General features: G+C 44.4%; 1 protein-coding gene across 1 annotated transcript; it reads right to left on the minus strand.

The window, feature by feature from the left end:
• Positions 1 to 4819: 4819 nt before the first annotated feature.
• Positions 4820 to 21738, minus strand: LOC124111832 (peptidyl-prolyl cis-trans isomerase-like 4). Its single transcript, XM_046471675.2, has 13 exons — positions 21623 to 21738; positions 20359 to 20426; positions 20180 to 20244; positions 19812 to 19929; positions 18890 to 19032; positions 13427 to 13523; positions 12609 to 12725; positions 10671 to 10795; positions 8685 to 8751; positions 7838 to 7949; positions 7071 to 7125; positions 5592 to 5730; positions 4820 to 5477 (listed from the first exon to the last, which is right to left on the minus strand). The coding sequence occupies exons 1-13, from the start codon at positions 21690 to 21692 to the stop codon at positions 5250 to 5252; spliced, it is 1404 nt and encodes a 467-aa protein (XP_046327631.2). The 5' UTR covers positions 21693 to 21738; the 3' UTR covers positions 4820 to 5249.
• Positions 21739 to 21851: the final 113 nt, after the last annotated feature.

Consider the following 21851-nt stretch of genomic DNA (forward strand, 5'->3'; position numbering starts at 1 on the left):
ATCACTGTGAGTGAGGGAGCTGGGTTCAGTAATATCACCGTGTGTGAGTGGGTTCAATAATATCACTGTGAGTGAGGGAGTTGGGTTCAATAATATCACTGTGAGTGAGGGAGTTGGGTTATATAATATCACTGAGTGAGGGAGTTGGGTTATATAATATCACTGTGAGTGAGGGAGTTGGGTTCAGTAATATCACCGTGTGTGAGGGAGTTGGGTTCAATAATATCACTGTGAGGTGAGGTGAGGTGAAATTGGGTTTAACCACGTGTCCAAGATTATTGCACTTATAGAGCGATGTGCATGCATGTGTGTGTGTGTGTGTGTGTGGCTGCTTGTACTAGTCCGGACTGATGCCGATTTATAGTGCTAGCTCACTGAGATACAATGCCGCAGTTTAACATGAATATACCACTCAGACACAGTATACTGACTCCGAGCCGACCAGTCCTTGTTTTAGCCCCTTAATGCCGAGCGCCAGACAGGGTAACAACAAGTACCATCTTTTAACGTCTATTGGTATGACGCAGCCGGGGATCGAACCCCGGACCTTCCGCTCTCCGGGCGGACACTCTACCACAATATCACTGTGAGTGAGGGAGTTGGGTTCAATGATATCACTGTGAGCTAGGGAGTTGGGTTCAATAATATCACTGTGAGTGAGGGAGTTGGGTTCAATAATATCACTGTGAGTGAGGGAGTTGGGTTCAATAATATCACTGTGTGTGTGTGAGGGAGTTGGGTTCAGTATCACAGTGTGTGAGTGAGGGAGTTGGGTTCAGTAATATCACCATGTGTGAGTGAGGGAGTTGGGTTCAGTATCACAGTGTGTGAGTGAGGGAGTTGGGTTCAGTAATATCACCATTATCACCATGTGTGAGTGAGGGAGTTGGGTTCAGTATCACCGTGTGTGAGTGAGGGAGTTTGGTTCAGTATCACCATGTGTGAGTGAGGGAGTTGGGTTCAGTATCCCAGTGTGTGAGTGGGGAGTTGGGTTCAATTATATCATTGTGTGTGAGTGAGGGAATTAGGTTCGAATTATATCATTGTGTGTGAGTGAAGGAGTTCAGTAATATGTGTGAGGGACAGAGTTGATTTTTATTGTATCACACTGATGGTAGGACTCGTATCTGGAGGCAAAGAGGAACATCTTTTCATCAGCGCAACATCCAGGAAACAGTGTCCTGTGGAGACGGATCATTGATGGTATGGGGATGTTGCTCCGTTGATTGTAAACTTGATTTAGTCACAGTTCAGGGGACATTAAAAGGAAAATGGTACCAAGATACCATATTGGACAGTTTTGTTGTGCCCCATGTTGCATGGACGACAATGCCCGACCTCACCAAGCACTTCACTTCCTGTGACAGACCATCACCAGAACAACACCATTGAGACTCTGCCCTGACCCTCCAGTGCACAATCTCCAAGAGGTGAGGTGAGGTGAGGTGAAATGGGGTTTAACATCACGTCCAAGATTATTGCACTTATATTGCGGTGTGCATGTGTGTGTGTGTGTGTGTGTGTGTGTGTGTGTGTGTGTGTGTGTGTGTGTGTGTGTGTGTGTGTGAGTGTGTGAGAGAGTGTGAGTGTGTGTGAGAGTGTGAGTGTGTGTGAGAGAGTGTGAGTGTGTGTGCGAGTGTGAGTGTGTGTGACTGCTTGTACTAGTCTGGACGAATGCCAATTTATATTGCTAGCACACAGAGACACCATGCCGCAGTTTAACATAAATACCCCACTCAGACACAGAATACTGACTCCGAGCTGACCAGTCCTTGTTTTAGCCCCTTAATGCTGAGCAGCAGACAGGGTAACAACAAGTACCATCTTTTAACGTCTTTTGATATGACGCGGCTGGGGATCAAATCTGGACCTTCCGCTCTCCGGGCGGATGCTCTACCACTAGAACACGCAGGCGGTCAGAATCTCCAAGACCAGACCCAGGCACTGCATCAGAGATGGCATCACATCCCTCAGTGGAGCATCAGTTGTCTTACAGATGTGACTGGACTGTATCATCAGCTGAACAGGTGTGATACCCTTTGCTCATGCTATCAACCACCGGTATGTCTGACCCAGATCTGATCCGTACAACCATAGCTGTAATATTTCTGACAATGACGACTCGCTCACTCCTTGACCTGCAAACACCAGAGGGCCCCACAAAGTCCAACAAACCAAACCATGCTTTCTGATATTGTTCTACGTTTATTAGATACAAAAATATTAAATATTCTTTTATTTAACAGATCTTTAATATGACAATGAATGACCAAATTATGAATATAAATACAGTGGAACTGGTGAACTGGAAAAGGAATCTATTGATTCTTGGGAAAGGGCCTTGGAGGATTATCAACACTTGAGCTGTGGGCTTACAACAGTGAGGGTGCATGTTTGTTTTAGGCCTAACAATGAAATATTTTGATTTGTAAATTATTCTTGTCAAGGCACAGTCATGGAAAGAGTATCTGCTAACCACAAAAATAATCTGCTTGTCTGGTCATAATAAATTCACCTCCACCCACAGCCGCCTCACTACCAAACAACCGTTTCACTATCAAACATCCGTCTTACTATCTTACACCAACCTCACTACCAAACATCCATCTCACTACCAAACACCCTTCTCACTACCAAAACCCTGCCTTACTATCAAACACCAATCTCACTATCAAAACCCTGCCTTACTATCAAACATCTGCCTTACTATCTAACACCCTGCCTTACTATCTAACACACACCTCACTACCAAACACCCGTCTCACTGACAAACGCCCCCTTACTGTCAAACACCTGCCTTACTACCAAACACCTGCTTAAATATCAAACATCTGCCTCACTATCAAACACCAACCTCATTATCAAACATCCGCCTTACTACCAAACATCCGCCTTACTACCAAACACCAACATCACTACTGTAAATCGTGAAATTAACGCATCTCCAAAAAAATGTGACAGCTAGCCCAGGGCCAAAAATGCGACTCAACATGAATGCTACACCCCCCTCCTCTCAAGCATCAGTGGATCTATATCTAAGGAAAATGTCTTCTGTCTGGTTTACAGGAGAATCCTCACCTTAATCTAACCTTACATTAATCCAAACACACACCAAATAGCACCGCTTATGAGCGCTGAGTTGAGTACTTTTTGTGTTTATTCTGTTGACTGGCATAAAGAAAGTTCAAAGGAAGAAAGTGTCAACAAACTTGAAGGCAGGTGACTGTCGATCTAAAAATTAATGTGATGAAGCCTATTCATGCGCGCTGGCTCGTGTAGGCCTTTGACGCAGTCGCAAAGAACAAAGACACTGTGTTGTGTGGGTGGCGTCTGTCTGGACTTGCAGGTGTGATCAGTGATGATACAAGTGAGTAGAACTCTTGTCTTGACCCAAGCAGTGACAATTCACAGGATGTAATTAGTGTTTGAATGACATTGTTTATATACAAGTGCTGCTCAATAAACAGTGATATGGAATACACAGTTGTTTGTTTTCAGTATATGTCTAAGTTGGTATTTCTGCTATCCAAAATGTCTTATTGTTCATATAAGTGTGATGTTTAATAATGCCAGCAAAGATCACTCGAATTTTTCGCATTTAATTCATGCTCGCGTTAATATCAAGATTTACAGTATCACCAAACAACCGCCTGACTACCAAACAACCGCCTAACTACCAAACACCCGCCTCACTGCCAAACAACCGCCTAACTACAAAACACCCACCTAACTACCAAACACCCGCCTCACTACCAAAAACCCGCCTCACTACCAAACACCCGCCTCACTACCAAACACCCGCCTAACTACCAAACAACCACCCCACTACCAAACACCCGCCTCACTACCAAACACCCACCTCACTACCAAACACCCACCTCACTACCAAACACCCACCTCACTACCAAACACCCGCCTCACTACCAAACACCCGCCTCACGCATAAACATTGTATTTAGCGAGCCTTCTACTCACTTGTCTTCCTCTTTATCATATAATGTCATTCTTTAATTCTGTGCTTCAAAATCGCTTTCCCTCACTCACAAACATTACCGAAACATTGCGAGTTTTCCTGGAATGCGCGCATTAATATTTATTACGTCACAGGGTAAGTGATGTGTCAGTCGGACAGTGACAGTAGCCAATATAGTTCCAACTGAAATATGTTTCTTATACAGTGGCCAAGCAACATATACGCAAAAACAACAACTGTTTTTAATTGCCTTTCGCGGCAATCCTTTGGTCTGTCCGCTAGAGTAACTGCCCTTTGTCAAAGGGAAACTACTCTAACCCTAGTCTATGAGACGTCACGGCCACGGTCAGATGTTGTTGACAGTCGGTCTGTCCTGTCATAACGATAAGAAGTGTTGTCAGATGTACACACAGCGACAAAACGAAACAAGGTAACAATTCAAACATACTTCCGCCAAATCCAACTATTTTAATTTGTGGAGGTTTCAAGCCGCAGAGGTCTACAAGCACAGATATGGCTACTGATCCCGCTTGGCTAGGTCTCGTGCCCTCGCCAAATTGTTTCGAAATGTATATCTCCAAAGTTGCCAAAACTTATAAAATGCCTCAGCTACGTCTCAGTTAGACACATATTTTCAGTATATTAGACTGTTCTTTTGATAATGATAGCAATTATCCCTGTAGTTTATCCAGATTCCCGATGGTTAATTCTGACTCGATCGCCGAATTACGAGTGCGACGCCGTGTTTGTTTATAAACAGTGAAAGTAGTCCCTACGTGACCTTTGATATTTGCATCTCTATCCGCATATGACCCCAACGGATATCGTTTTTATCCGTTGGCTTTATCCTGCCGAGAAACCTACCCATTATATGATAAATCACTATATATGTTGAACTGTTCCCTTCTTACTTTATTTGATGAAATACACAGCATGTTTCGTGTGAATCACATTTGCCGACATCAATGTATACAGACAGTAAGTTTGCTTACAACAAGAAATGACTCCCAACTTACATCTTTTTAAATTTTGTGAAAAATCTAACAATTCAGTTTCTTGTGGCTTTATTAAATATGACCAAATCCCTCAATGGTACTCCATTTTAAGACAAGCAGCTGCCATATACTCCTGGGTAGACACAAGATTGCTCCATATGCCCTGCTCTTTCCTGGGGCATCATTGAATCACAGTCCCTGGGCTCCAGATGGCGCCGATCCTACAATGACCTGTCAGTCCACGTCCACGGGTCACCGTCTCGGCTCAGCCAGAGTCTAGGTCACCGATATCTGTCGCGGTCACGCCTGGAGTCCCGATCATCTCGGTACCTGTCTCTCTGTTTGTGCCTCCTGTCAGGGCTTCGGCTTCTCTCTCTCCTCTCCTCCTCCCTCTCACGGCTTCTCCTTCTGTCCTTCTTCCTCCTGTCTGGTGACCTTGACCTTGACTTCCGTCTCGGAGGGCTCTCACTTCTTTCTCGAGCCCTCTTCTTGTGTTTCTTTGAAGATTTCTGAGAAATAAAACATTTTAAAGATGCAAATATTCATAGATTTCGTATTAACCTTTGTCTAACTATTTACGCAATTTGCAATGTACACCCTGCAATGGCTACAGCAGTGCTCACCTTATGATCAGAGCTGTCACTGTCGCTACTCGCACTTCTGTGTTTTTTGGACTTTTTCTTCTTCTCTTTCTTCTTCTCCTTCTTCTTCTTTTCTGACGATGCACTGTGGTCATCGTTGTCAAAAACAAGGTCATAGCCACTGTACAGTCAGGAAAGTAATCATGTTCACTGGCTTACTTCAACCACAGAACTTGGCAGGCTCAATTTCCTAAATGTTCTACCAACATTCCTTCATTTAAACTTACACATAAAGCACTTAACCATGCTATTCTGACCAACTAAATATTCTTATCTCTGGAGAGGACTTGTAGCAATATTCCAGCGATATCTAAGTTTGGATGCCAAGTACTGCCTTCAAACAATGTAGTGCCATGCTGGGAACAAAATCCTGGTCAAACCTTCCCCCTTGTTACCTGTTTGGCTACCCAGCCGACCCCTAATGAAATCATAAGCATTAAGAACCTTAAAAAGTAAAGCTGGCTATTGATATAGATTACAGGGACCGATAATCGCTAACTAAATATCAATAAATTATTGATAAATATCGGAGAAGTAACTTTTAAGTAACTTTGAGAAAGTCCAGAAAGAAATCAGCATATTTCACACCACTGGTGAGTGATGACACATTGATACATAGAATATTTTGCAGACATTTGAGGTATAACAAAAACAGTTGCTTTCCATCTTCCACAATTGCCATTATTCACAATGACAAGTCTGTTTCGGTAGATCTAAACTTTACTTCATCACAATAGTATATGTAAGTTATTGCCGTATTCGATGTAATAAGCGCCCAGGGTGCTCTCAAAATAAGAAATAGGGGGCTCTTATTAGAATATTATTTTGGTGAAAAAAAACAGAGTTGAAAGATAAATTTTGTGGTTTATGCTGACAGCCTGAAATGTTTATGTACGACAGATATATATTTCCAGAATTTAATTGCCAATAATAAAGGATGCCTATAACACATGAGTGCGTATTATACGCGAATAGGGGAAGGAAGCAGTGCGTATAATAGGGGTCAGATGGGGTGCTAATTGGGATTGTTCACTAGCCAATATATTAGTAAATCTCGCCGTGGGCGCATACTAGAGCGGGGCCCTTATTACGTCGAATAGGGTATTGATGACAACAAATTCATATCGATAATCGTTAAAAGTTCTTCCCATCAATTTTAATTCCTATTACCAATCTTTTTAGACGCCCTATAAAAAGTAAAATATACAAGCGTGCAGGTTGCCATGGTTACTTGTGACTGATGTTCATTTCAGTGACAGTGAGTATGCCACTTTCAGTGCCGTTCATGCAATATCAAAGCAGAGAAGACTAAGAATGTGCTTGACACACTGAACTTCTGTGGAGAATCAAACTCAGTCCTCTAACCACTTAGCCACAGAACACGTCCTTGTTTGGGCGAGTGAAAGAAACGTTGACACCACAAAGCACCCAAAATATATCTGTGAGAAGCAAAAAGGATACTCGTTTTTCCGGGATGTGTCTTTGAGAGCGTATGCTGGTTTTGAAGGGACAGTACCTGAAACAACACAAGTGAATGGGATGTGTGCGGCGTCTATTATTCTAGGATCTCCATGTAGACATCTGCAGGAATATCTCAGTGAAACTGACCAACAATTTTCTTTTAAATATCTTGTCATTCACACTGATTTTCTTACGGAACATTTCAACATAATTTCAAAGTCAATAAAACATGTATCACATATTGAATCAACATTGGTTGTCTGTCAGTGTTGTCCCAGTTTGTCCCAGTAGGCCTGCTTCGTTTTACCATGGTTACCATGGTTACATTCACAGTACATGGTCCACCACAGAACAGGCAGGGTCTCGTATCAGAGACATCATCCACCGTCTCAGTACAACACCGACTACATCTGTGCTGGCAGTCATTCAGCATCACCGGACTGGCAAATCATAGGACACGATAACAGACTTTGATTGTTTGTAACCATTCCTAAACATCATACATTGTACTGTTGAGAACATTTTGCTTCCCATCAAGTCTGCAAACTAATTTCAGCGATGACAACCTGTTCAATTTTGGAAGTTAAGCAACCCTTTCACTAATTCCCTAAAAAAAGATAACTTCATCTTTATGTTACCTGATCCTTTCTGAAATCACTTTTCAAGAAATGTTTTAATGTTTTTATTCTTTTGGGTTTTTTTTACAACAGCCCCTACTGATAAGAAAAAACCCTCTATAAAGCAAGCAATTAAACAAAGCCCCTTACCCGTCTTGTTGTACTGGAGTTTGGACACTGACTGGCTGAAGTCCACATGGATCCGGCGGTCATCAATGAGAACATTGTCCATCTTGAAGTAGGCATTCTCACAGTCAGCTTCCTGGCAACAGAAGACATGTATTTAAGTCCTGGCCCCCGTTCCATGAAGCGATCTTAGCGCTAAGGTGATCGTAACTCCCATACTTTAACATAGGCTTACAATCATCGTAGCGCTAAGATCGCTTTGAGGAACAGGGTCCAGGGCCCACTTGCACAAAGTGATCTTAGCGCTACGACTATTGTAAGCCTATATTAAAGTATGGGAGTTACGATCATCTTAGCGCTAAGATCGCTTTGTGCAAGTAGGCCCTGGACAGCGCTGGAACTTTGGCTGCATACCAGCGCTCAAGTCAAAGCAAATATCACCAAACTGCATGTTTTGCTTGCATACCAATTCACAAGTCATGACCCATTAAATCTTATAATTATTCTTTGCAAAAACATTATTTTCTCACGTAAGCATATTCCATCGTTCCAGATCTTCCAGAATGACTGAAGCAGTATTACCCCATCCCCACATGTACAGCGTTGATGAGTGGGAGTTCAGACAGATTCTATTAATATTGGTCATCATGACATACACTTTATTTGTAACATGGAAGTCACTGTTTTCTGCTTTGTAAAAACAATATAAAATGCAAAAAATAAAAAAAAATATAAAAAAATATTTTAAGTCCAGGCCTCCAGCTGTTCATAACTATCAGCGCTAATTACTGTAAAGTGTTGGCTTCCATTGTATGTTGCCAATCACCTATCAGCGCCAATTATCTGTTGACTTCCCTTGCCTCAAACCTACCTTTTCAAATTCTATAAATGCATATTGTAGAGATTCACCCGTTTTCTGGTCCTTGATGACTTCACAGCTGAAAGAAATCATGCCATTATTTATACTTGACAGAGTGAGTGAGTGAGTTGGGTTTATCATCCAAAACTGGCTCCCACAGGAGATATCACTTTGGGTGAGATCAAGCGATATCTATACTGTAGATATTGCTGCAATGAAATTGCATCACAATGCTTTGCAGACCATTGTGACGTCATTGGTTACCATGACGTCACAATCAAATGACATCACTAATGGCTCTGCTACTGAAGCTGTTAGCAGTACTTTTTACACTTAAAGGGCAAGTTCACACGGAAATGAACCTATTTTTCTTGTACTTTTTCCACATTAAAAGTGTTAACATAGAAGTGTCATAGACAAAAATATAAAAATATCACAATTAATTAACATATTTTTCGCATTAAAACGATTTATATTTTTCACATTTACCAAGTGTTCTCTTTCCACAACAAAAACACCATGGCTTATGCCCCTTGCAATATGACGTCATTGGTGCCAATTGATAAACATTATGACGTCATCATGCTATGTTAGAGCCGCTTCACGTGGTGTAGGTACAGCTGTGTGATTCTAGCGTCTCAGATGCCAGCCAGCATAGTGTTATGCTGAGTCACCACTGCGCCGGAGTGTGTCGTAGGCCATGTTGTTTTACCGAAAACTGGTACTTGATATCTTTTGCGTTGAGAATAGACAGGGATCCAGTTGAATTGGCACCAATTACGTCATAATCTAAGGGGGATAACTCAGGCCTGTTTAGCTCGAAAAACGAAGGCCTCATATCGGCATATCATTTTCACACTATTGTGAGCTTCCTACTTTCACTGTGAAAGAAATGAGTGTATATTTTCAAACACAGATACTAATTAATTCTAAAATTGCGTTTTGTTTAGAAAAAGAAAGAAAGTGATTTTTGCGTGTACACTTCCCCTTTAAGACACAGCTTATTACTTTCTACAAACTGAAAAAGTTGTAAGAATGATGTTGGATGATAAATAAAATCTCACCCTCGTGTCTTTTGATATCTAATATATCAACACTCGTTGATAAAAGTGGAAAAAAAACCTCGGCAAGCCTCAGAGTTTTTCCACTTTTATCAACTCGTGTTGATATATTTTATATCAAAAGACACTCTGGTGAGATTCTCTACTTAATGCCACTTTAAACAGTATGACAGTCACAGCGTGTCAGCTTAATGTGGGAGGAAAACTAAAAGTGATGCAGGTCTCAGACGTTTACCACTTTGGTGAATCTCACGAGCACAGTTATGGTGCTGACAAACCTAGGAACATAATCGGGGTGAACCGGGATTCAAACCCATAATCATTATGTCTGCAATTGCAGTGCCTAAGACAACTGGGCCACTTGTGCTCCATCATACTTTACCGAAGGATAATTTCGTAGCATGAAAATGTATTAGCATTTGGTTCTAAATACAACATCCCTTATTACATGATGGTAATTCACAGAGAAAACTGACTAGCATATTTAAGAATATGGTGTGTTACTAAGTTCTTGCTTACTGACAATATTTATGTAATTGATGAAAGCTAGTCTTTACAGGTGTTATGCTGTGTTGTGTTGTATTTACAGCATCTATCACTGTCATGTAGTTTAACAGCAATAGAAACTAACAGTTATAGTGCCCTAGTCCTTATAATAACATACAGTAAAAACCCTTAAAAAGATCAAACTTCTAGTCCTTAGGAAACCTTAACTATTGGGCAGTTGGCAAGAACTATAGGACTAGTGCCAGACCCGTGAAGATCCAGGGAAGAATTTATCTTCAGCAACCCATGCTTGCCGTAAAACGCAACTATGCTTGTCGTAAGAGGCGACAAACGTGATCAGGAGGTCAGACTCGCTGACTTGGTTGGTGCATGTCTTCGTTTCCCAAACAACTGGTGCCAATTTCTCACCCTGAGTTACGTTGTTCCTTACCTCTTTATTTCTCCGAACCGGGAAAATATCATTTCCAGATCTTCTGAGGTAGTAACTGGGTTGAGTTTACACACAAACAACACATCATCGGGAGGTCGGACATCAGCCTCGGGGAGATCACCAACCTGTCAACAAAACACAGGCACCAGGGGTCAGGGTTAGAAGCTAGCAGTTTTGTCCACTAGTCCTTGTAATGAAAACATATAGCAAAACCCTTAAAATGGGCCAATTTCTACTAGTCCTTAGGATACCTTTACAATTGTCAAGTTTGATAAGGACTTTAGGACAAAGTGCCAATTTCTAACACTGGGGGTCACAGTCACATGGGTCACAGTCAAATGGGTCATAGTCACATGAGTCACAGTCACACGGATAACAGTCAAATGGGTCACAGTCACATGGGTCACAGTCACACGGATCACAGTCAAATGGGTCACAGTCACATGGGTCACAGTCACATGGGTCACAGTCACACAGGTCACAGTCACATGGGTCACAGTCACATGGGTCACAGTCACATGGGTCACAGTCACACGGGTCATAGTCACACAGGTCACAGTCACATGGGTCACAGTCACACGGGTCACAGTCACACGGGTCACAGTCACACAGGTCACAGTCACACAGGTCACAGTCACATGGGTCACAGTCAAATGGGTCACAGTCACATGGGTCACAGTCACACGGATAACAGTCAAATGGGTCACAGTCACATGGGTCACAGTCACACGGATCACAGTCAAATGGGTCACAGTCACATGGGTCACAGTCACATGGGTCACAGTCACACAGGTCACAGTCACATGGGTCACAGTCACATGGGTCACAGTCAAATGGGTCACAGTCAAATGGGTCATATTCACATTGGTCACATGGGTCACAGTCACATGGGTCACAGTCACATTGGTCACAGTCACACGGGTCACAGTCACACAGGTCACAGTCCCATGGGTCACAGTCACATGAGTCACAGTCACATGGGTCACAGTCACATGGGTCACAGTCACATGGGTCACAGTCAAATGGGTCACAGTCAAATGGGTCACAGTCACATGGGTCACAGTCACATGGGTCACAGTCACATGGGTCACAGTCACATGGGTCACAGTCAAATGGGTCACAGTCAAATGGGTCACAGTCAAATGGGTCATATTCACATTGGTCACATGAGTCACAGTCACATGGGTCACAGTCACATGGGTCACAGTCACATGGGTCACAGTCAAATGGGTCACAGTCAAATGGGTCACAGTCACACAGGTCACAGTCACATGGGTCACAGTCACATGGGTCACAGTCACACAGGTCACAGTCACATGGGTCACAGTCACATGGGTCACAGTCAAATGGGTCACAGTCAAATGGGTCACAGTCAAATGGGTCATATTCACATTGGTCACATGGGTCACAGTCACATGGGTCACAGTCACATTGGTCACAGTCACACGGGTCACAGTCACACAGGTCACAGTCCCATGGGTCACAGTCACACAGGTCAAAGTTACATTGGTCACAGTCACACAGGTCACAGTCACATGGGTCACAGTCACACGGGTCACAGTCACATGGGTCACAGTCACATGGGTCATAGTCACATGGGTCATATTCACATTGGTCACAGTCACACAGGTCACAGTCACACGGGTCACAGTCACATGGGTCACAGTCACACAGTTCACAGTCACACGGATCACAGTCACATGGGTCACAGTCACACAGTTCACAGTCACACTGGTCATATTCACATTGGTCACAGTCACACAGGTCACAGTAACATGAGTCACAGTCACATGGGTCAAAGTTACATTGGTCACAGTCACATGGGTCACAGTCACACAGTTCACAGGGACTGCATTGATTTGCTTGATGGATTGCAGGAATAAGTTTTGGGTCAAACTAACAATGAGACCTGGATTCGTGTAAGTATTGTGTCCTCACCATCTCCAGCAACTGGGCGTTGGCACTGGCCTCTTTCTCCTCGATCTTCTCCTTCACCTCCTGCATCGTCAACCCCTTTGCGTCATCGATGGCCTCATCAGCACCGATCCGCCCACTCTGAAACACCCCAACACAGCTACATCATCACAGCTGACTGGTCGGTGGGACATAAAATCAGGTCCCAAGGCTGGGCTGCACATCCTTGATGTCATATATGACACTTAAACATGCTGAAAACTATTTGAGCCAATGCGTTTTGTAATCATTTTGAAAACAGCTTGTAGCTTCAACTTCCCAGTCCCTAGATACTCAATACAACATGGAGACACCACACCCTATTTTCTGGGAAAATGGTTTTACAATATTGTTACCATGGTATTGTCTCAGCATCTAGAGTGAGTGAGTAAGTTGGGTTTAACACCGCTTTTAACAGTATTCCAGTTATATCATGGTGTGTCAGCTTAATATGGGAGGAAAGCCCAAAGTAATGTAGGTCACAGATGTTTACCACTTCGGTGAAACCCACAAACATGGATATGGTGCTGACAAACCTAGAAAAACTCGGGGTGAACCGACATTTGAACACAAAATCATAGGTTTCTGGCGTGCCCAAGGGACGCAACTCTGCACAGTGAATTGCGGCGTCTTAGGCAACTGGGCAACCTGTCCCCCTACATCTTATGAAACAGTACCATTAATTACAATATTTTCAGATGACTTATATATCACTTATTGGTCAATATGCTTGTTTTCTGTAGCATCTACATGTAGAAAGTGTCTGTCCATGTTACAAGACGTGATCTCTGAAGTATCCTTACATCCAGCATCTCCTTGGTGGGTTCCGGGGACCTGTCCGGGATGTTGAGGTCAGCAGGGTCATCGTAGGGGTCGTCCAGGATCACAGTGTGGTAGATTCTGAAGTTAAATTACAGAAACATTACAATCGTGCAAGTACCAATCTTCCCAAAGCAAAAATCCAGTTTCCACCCTTGCCGAACTAGGATGGAATTATGGAGTTATATATTGGCTGGACTAACGAGTCTATGCATAGTCCAATCACAATCCTGAAATGAAATCGACATCTGGTTCATAAACAACATGGCAACTGCCGTGGCAAATTCCTTTGACTGCAGGATTTGCAGAGCATGTGTACCGTCAACTGGGCATCAACAGATATTTTCCAAATCTTTTCATGTTTTTAATCGAGGTGATCATGTGATTTCTACAAATGAGCCTAGAAATTCCAGCCTAGTTCGACAAGGCTAGAAACTGGACCTTTAAAGCCTGTTAACTCCCTTGCCTCGAGGTGATTGCAAGTACCTACACTAGTGAGTGTGTGCGATGCTGCTACTGCCACCTTGAACAGTATCTCAGCTATAGCATGACAGGCTTCACGGGCAAGAAAGCCCACAGTAGTAGATGTATAATAGTCACCTTTGAGAAACTGACAAGCATGTGTATGGTGCTGGCAATCTACAGAATCTGACTCCCCATGACATTGTGAGTCACCATGGCAATTTGAATCCACATGGCAACATCAAATTGAACAGCCATGACAATTAAAATAGTCATGGCAATTTGGATACCCATGACAATGAAAATACCATGACAAATTGAATCCCCATGACAATCAGAATCCCCATGACAATCAGAATACCATGACAATCAGAAAACCATGACAAATTGAATCCCCATGGCAATCAGAATCCCCATGGCAATCAGAATCCCACAGACAATCAGAAAACCATGACAAATTGAATCCCCATGGCAATCAGAATCCCCATGGCAATCAGAATCCCACAGACAATGAGAATACCATGACAAATTGAATCCCACAGACAATGAGAATACCACGTGAATGTGCATCCTTCTGTCAGGGAGAATGCCTACCTGATGTCTATGTACATCCTTCTGTCAGGGAGCCCGCCTACCTGATGTCTATGTACATCCTTGTGTCAGGGAGCCTGCCTACCTGATGTCTATGTACATCCTTGTGTCAGGGAGCCTGCCTACCTGATGTCTATGTACATCCTTGTGTCAGGGAGCCTGCCTACCTGATGTCTATGTACATCCTTCTGTCAGGGAGCCTGCCTACCTGATGTCTATGTACATCCTTCTGTCAGGGAGAATGCCTACCTGATGTCTATGTACATCCTTCTGTCAGGGAGCCTGCCTACCTGATGTCTATGTGCATCCTTCTGTCAGGGAGAATGCCTACCTGATGTCTATGTACATCCTTCTGTCAGGGAGCCTGCCTACCTGATGTCTATGTACATCCTTCTGTCAGGGAGCCTGCCTACCTGATGTCTATGTGCATCCTTCTGTCAGGGAGCCTGCCTACCTGATGTCTATGTACATCCTTCTGTTAGGGAGCCTGCCTACCTGATGTCTATGTACATCCTTCCGTCAGGGAGCCTGCCTACCTGATGTCTATGTACATCCTTGTGTCAGGGAGCCTGCCTACCTGATGTCTATGTACATCCTTCTGTCAGGGAGCCTGCCTACCTGATGTCTATGTACATCCTTCTGTCAGGGAGCCCGCCTACCTGATGTCTATGTACATCCTTCTGTCAGGGAGCCTGCCTACCTGATGTCTATGTACATCCTTGTGTCAGGGAGCCTGCCTACCTGATGTCTATGTACATCCTTGTGTCAGGGAGCCTGCCTACCTGATGTCTATGTGCATCCTTCTGTCAGGGAGCCTGCCTACCTGATGTCTATGTGCATCCTTCTGTCAGGGAGCCTGCCTACCTGATGTCTATGTACATCCTTCTGTTAGGGAGCCTGCCTACCTGATGTCTATGTACATCCTTGTGTCAGGGAGAATGCCTACCTGATGTCTATGTGCATCCTTCTGTCAGGGAACCTGCCTACCTGATGTCTATGTACATCCTTGTGTCAGGGAGCCTGCCTACCTGATGTCTATGTACATCCTTCTGTCAGGGAGCCTGCCTACCTGATGTCTATGTACATCCTTCTGTCAGGGAGCCTGCCTACCTGATGTCTATGTGCATCCTTGTGTCAGGGAGCCTGCCTACCTGATGTCTATGTACATCCTTCTGTCTGTCAGGGAGCCTGCCTACCTGATGTCTATGTGCATCCTTCTGTCAGGGAGCCTGCCTACCTGATGTCTATGTGCATCCTTGTGTCAGGGAGCCTGCCTACCTGATGTCTATGTGCATCCTTGTGTCAGGGAGCCTGCCTACCTGATGTCTATGTACATCCTTCTGCCAGGGAGCCTGCCTACCTGATGTCTATGTACATCCTTGTGTCAGGGAGCCTGCCTACCTGATGTCTATGTGCATCCTTCTGTCAGGGAGCCTGCCTACCTGATGTCTATGTGCATCCTTCTGTCAGGGAGCCCGCCTACCTGATGTCTATGTACATCCTTGTGTCAGGGAGCCTGCCTACCTGATGTCTATGTGCATCCTTCTGTCAGGGAGCCTGCCTACCTGATGTCTATGTACATCCTTCTGTCAGGAAGCCTGCCTACCTGATGTCTATGTGCATCCTTCTGTCAGGGAGCCTGCCTACCTGATGTCTATGTGCATCCTTCTGTCAGGGAGCCTGCCTACCTGATGTCTATGTACATCCTTGTGTCAGGGAGCCTGCCTACCTGATGTCTATGTACATCCTTGTGTCAGGGAGCCTGCCTACCTGATGTCTATGTGCATCCTTCTGTCAGGGAGCCTGCCTACCTGATGTCTATGTACATCCTTGTGTCAGGGAGAATGCCTACCTGATGTCTATGTACATCCTTGTGTCAGGGAGCCTGCCTACCTGATGTCTATGTGCATCCTTCTGTCAGGGAGCCCGCCTACCTGATGTCTATGTGCATCCTTCTGTCAGGGAGCCTGCCTACCTGATGTCTATGTACATCCTTGTGTCAGGGAGCCCGCCTACCTGATGTCTATGTACATCCTTCTGTCAGGGAGCCTGCCTACCTGATGTCTATGTACATCCTTGTGTCAGGGAGCCTGCCTACCTGATGTCTATGTACATCCTTCTGTCAGGGAGCCTGCCTACCTGATGTCTATGTACATCCTTCTGTCAGGGAGCCTGCCTACCTGATGTCTATGTACATCCTTCTGTCAGGGAGCCCGCCTACCTGATGTCTATGTACATCCTTCTGTCAGGGAGAATGCCTACCTGATGTCTATGTACATCCTTCTGTCAGGGAGCCTGCCTACCTGATGTCTATGTGCATCCTTGTGTCAGGGAGCCTGCCTACCTGATGTCTATGTACATCCTTCTGTCAGGGAGCCTGCCTACCTGATGTCTATGTACATCCTTGTGTCAGGGAGCCTGCCTACCTGATGTCTATGTACATCCTTCTGTCAGGGAGCCTGCCTACCTGATGTCTATGTGCATCCTTCTGTCAGGGAGCCTGCCTACCTGATGTCTATGTACATCCTTCTGTCAGGGAGCCTGCCTACCTGATGTCTATGTGCATCCTTCTGTCAGGGAGCCTGCCTACCTGATGTCTATGTGCATCCTTGTGTCAGGGAGCCTGCCTACCTGATGTCTATGTGCATCCTTGTGTCAGGGAGCCTGCCTACCTGATGTCTATGTGCATCCTTGTGTCAGGGAGAATGCCTACCTGATGTCTATGTACATCCTTCTGTCAGGGAGCCTGCCTACCTGATGTCTATGTACATCCTTGTGTCAGGGAGCCCGCCTACCTGATGTCTATGTACATCCTTCTGTCAGGGAGCCTGCCTACCTGATGTCTATGTGCATCCTTCTGTCAGGGAGAATGCCTACCTGATGTCTATGTACATCCTTCTGTCAGGGAGCCTGCCTACCTGATGTCTATGTACATCCTTCTGTCAGGGAGCCCGCCTACCTGATGTCTATGTACATCCTTCTGTTAGGGAGCCTGCCTACCTGATGTCTATGTACATCCTTGTGTCAGGGAGAATGCCTACCTGATGTCTATGTACATCCTTCTGTCAGGGAGCCCACCTACCTGATGTCTATGTACATCCTTCTGTCAGGGAGCCTGCCTACCTGATGTCTATGTACATCCTTCTGTCAGGGAGCCTGCCTACCTGATGTCTATGTACATCCTTCTGTCAGGGAGCCTGCCTACCTGATGTCTATGTACATCCTTCTGTCAGGGAGCCTGCCTACCTGATGTCTATGTACATCCTTCTGTCAGGGAGCCTGCCTACCTGATGTCTATGTACATCCTTCTGTCAGGGAGCCTGCCTACCTGATGTCTATGTGCATCCTTGTGTCAGGGAGCCTGCCTACCTGATGTCTATGTGCATCCTTCTGTCAGGGAGCCTGCCTACCTGATGTCTATGTGCATCCTTGTGTCAGGGAGCCTGCCTACCTGATGTCTATGTGCATCCTTCTGTCAGGGAGCCTGCCTACCTGATGTCTATGTACATCCTTCTGTCAGGGAGCCTGCCTACCTGATGTCTATGTACATCCTTCTGTCAGGGAGCCTGCCTACCTGATGTCTATGTACATCCTTCTGTCAGGGAGAATGCCTACCTGATGTCTATGTGCATCCTTCTGTCAGGGAGCCCGCCTACCTGATGTCTATGTACATCCTTGTGTCAGGGAGCCTGCCTACCTGATGTCTATGTACATCCTTGTGTCAGGGAACCTGCCTACCTGATGTCTATGTACATCCTTGTGTCAGGGAGCCTGCCTACCTGATGTCTATGTACATCCTTCTGTCAGGGAGAATGCCTACCTGATGTCTATGTGCATCCTTCTGTCAGGGAGCCTGCCTACCTGATGTCTATGTACATCCTTGTGTCAGGGAGCCTGCCTACCTGATGTCTATGTACATCCTTGTGTCAGGGAGCCTGCCTACCTGATGTCTATGTACATCCTTCTGTCAGGGAGCCCGCCTACCTGATGTCTATGTGCATCCTTCTGTCAGGGAGCCTGCCTACCTGATGTCTATGTACATCCTTCTGTCAGGGAGCCTGCCTACCTGATGTCTATGTGCATCCTTCTGTCAGGGAGCCTGCCTACCTGATGTCTATGTGCATCCTTGTGTCAGGGAGAATGCCTACCTGATGTCTATGTACATCCTTCTGTCAGGGAGCCCGCCTACCTGATGTCTATGTACATCCTTGTGTCAGGGAGCCTGCCTACCTGATGTCTATGTGCATCCTTCTGTCAGGGAGCCTGCCTACCTGATGTCTATGTGCATCCTTGTGTCAGGGAGCCTGCCTACCTGATGTCTATGTGCATCCTTCTGTCAGGGAGCCTGCCTACCTGATGTCTATGTGCATCCTTGTGTCAGGGAGCCTGCCTACCTGATGTCTATGTACGGCCTGTGTTCCTCATCACAGTAGGCCTCGTTCAGCTTGTCCAGCACCTCGAAGCCCTCCGCCACCTGGCCAAACACAGTGTGCTGACCATCCAGGTAATCCAGCTCGTCCTCAAGGGTGATGAAGAACTGCAAGCAGTGTCTCAAACTTGGCATTCCTCGACTTTATACATGAAACCTGGGTGACATTGTACAAAACAACCTTAGTGCTACTACTGTTGTAATTCTGTGTTAAGGTATGGGAGTTATGATAACCTTAGCGCTAAGATCGCTTTGTACAACGGCACCCAGACCAATCTAATTTCTTGTTACACAGACTTATAATTTTAAGATTATTTGACAAGGATACCATAACAAAGACACTGTCATACACAGTTGGTGACTGTCATAACTACTGTATAAACTTGTGCAAATTCCAGCTTGATAATGGAAAAGAATCTTCATCGAAACGTCACTAATAATAAACCAGAAGATGTCGTCCTTAGAGTAGCATGTTTTGTTATTTACTCACCAACTTTAAACTGCCAATCAAACAGTTGTGTAAACAATCAGACCACACTTGACTCTGACCTTGACCCAAATCATGACTCTAGCACTCAGCTGTATAACTTACGTTGTGTTTGTTATGTCATTGTTTTGGTCGGTGTGCAGTGATTGAGAACATGACATGACAATAAACTCCAATATGTCCTTTTGCTGTTGTACAAAGCGATCTCAACCTTAAGGTGATCGTAACTCCCATACCTTAACATAGACTTACGACAGTCGTAGTGCTAAGGTGGTTTTGTACAACACCCAGATAAGTATGTGTCACTTTATTACTGCAAGCAAGGGACACTTGCATTTTACCAATTTATGTCATGATTTACAGAATGATGAATGCCCCAGGCTGCTGTATGATGGTGTACCTGTGAACCGTGCATGCCGCTGCCATTGTTGACCATAGAAACTGTCCCCTTGGTCCGATGTTTCATCCTGGGATTCGTCTCCATGTCAAAGAAGCGGGCCTGCTCACCATAGAGCTGACTGTGAGCAGATAATGACCAGACTTAATATGTCATTCAAATTTCATGCAAAAGGGTTAACATACTTCATATAACATATTTATAACCACTTCTTAAAATACGGTAATTGTCCCAATGCCAAGACATCAAGAGATTATCAAGTACTGGTGAATATTACACTAAATACTAAACATGCAAACTTGACCACTCAGGATCACATTGACCTGCAGATTTCAATTTGTGTTCCTTAAGGAAAAGACAAAGATACGTACGTGAAGATGGATTCTCCGCCCTTCCCTGTCCCCGATGGATCTCCAGTCTGGGCAACTAGTTTCTTCTGTTGAAGGAAAGTAAGAGTAGTTTAGTCAGCTTGTAGCTACATATCTGGATCGACAAAAATGCCACAATTCACAACTTACATGACAAAATAACACACCTATTGCCAACTCACCTGAACGGAGTGAAACAGTGAGAAGTTGTAATACTTCACTTTGCATAGCTTCAGGAAATTGAGACAACCTGAAACAGAAACATTTTTTTGTCCTCATTAATCGTTGGTTTATGCCCATATAACATACAAATCAAGAAGAAATCTGCGTCTGAGATTACACGATAATATAGAGTCATACTCTATCATAAAAACTAGATGTATGTAAAAATTACATATTCATGTGTGCCACTTCGATCCTTATGTGTTATAACTAGCATAGGTGGGAGTAGTGCACTTTTCAGGGAGCACTTTTTCAGATCCAATTAGTGCTGTGGGGGCTCGAATGCGCTTCACCGGCTCACGGGCTCTGCTAATTAATGTGTTAATAAGCCGACGCTCTATCACTGGACCATGGGCGCTATTACATGTAATCAGTGCTCGTTTAATGGGTCATTAGAATCCCAATTAACATGCATGCGTAATTCAGTAAACAATCAATTGCGCATGCGTGTGACGTCAAGCTCCGCTCTCCCATTCATCTTTTCTTGAAACCACACCCGCCATTGTTTATGTTAACATGACCGACCAATCGGATTAACCGGATTAACGTTTGAAAAGGCAAGAATTTATGGCTAACCCTTGCCCAAAGCAAGCTAACCCTAAGGACCGAAAAGGGGTTTTGGATCTTTAAGACGTGTAAGTTTCCCTAAGACGGAAAAAAGGGGTGTTGAATCGTAAAGACATGTAAGTTTCCCTAAGACCGAAAACAGGTGTTGGATCGTGAAGCGAGAGTCACCGTGGCGTGAGGCACGGTAACGGTATAGTGAGACAGCGGTGGCACTATCACACGGTAATTGAGCGGATGGTAGAGCTTGGGCTGCACCCGGTAAACTGCATTGTTGCCGCATTGGTTACCCCCAACTCTATCCTTAGACCGTGATTCATTGAATGAAAAGAGTATCGAACATATTCTAATAGGATAGAGGTTCCAAGTATTTTTTTTTAAAATAAATGAAATTCTCCTGCTACCATGACTACAACAAACGTTAGAGTGACGCTGAGCAGAAGATCCGTTCATCGTTTGAAATTTCAACATCTTAAAATTCCTCTGAATAGATGTGTCCAGATAATCCATGATCGTGAGAGCGGTATTCTAATCAACACAAGTTGTGCACGAAAAACGGGCGTCTTACACATGGATGTAGTGCAATTCAACCGAGATTTAAAACAAAGATCACGCTTACGATAAAACTTTAGAACAATGAAAAGCGAAAATAGTTCTTACATCTCGGTCGTTCATCGGTGTACAAGTCGATAGTTATATCGCCGACTGACGTTTCAAGTATGACCGACATCGTTTTCCCCAATGGAACCGGAAGAGGGGTACAACGTTATTTTTTTCGTAAAAGAGCTTTATAAGGGAAGTAATTTCAACAAAAACTAATATTTTGGAAACCACTAAAAATAATTTTCAAACTTTCTGAGGTGCTCCTCACGCACATTAATAATTTGTA

The sequence above is a fragment of the Haliotis rufescens genome, unplaced genomic scaffold, assembly GCF_023055435.1.
Source record: "Haliotis rufescens isolate VD_foot unplaced genomic scaffold, xgHalRufe1.0.p SCAF_5, whole genome shotgun sequence".
NCBI classification, from domain to species: domain Eukaryota; kingdom Metazoa; phylum Mollusca; class Gastropoda; order Lepetellida; family Haliotidae; genus Haliotis; species Haliotis rufescens.

What these genes read in the sequence shown, in the direction of transcription:
- LOC124111832 (XM_046471675.2), bottom strand. Translation starts at nt 21,692, where the DNA reads ATGTCGGTCATACTTGAAACGTCAGTCGGCGATATAACTATCGACTTG. An exon ending in CCACCAAGGAGATGCTGGAT is followed by an intron (nt 12,726 to 13,426) that starts GTAAGGATACTT and finishes GGGGTGTTTCAG; the next exon opens with AGTGGGCGGATCGGTGCTGA. An exon ending in CATTTATAGAATTTGAAAAG is followed by an intron (nt 7,950 to 8,684) that starts GTAGGTTTGAGG and finishes TTCTGTTGCCAG; the next exon opens with GAAGCTGACTGTGAGAATGC.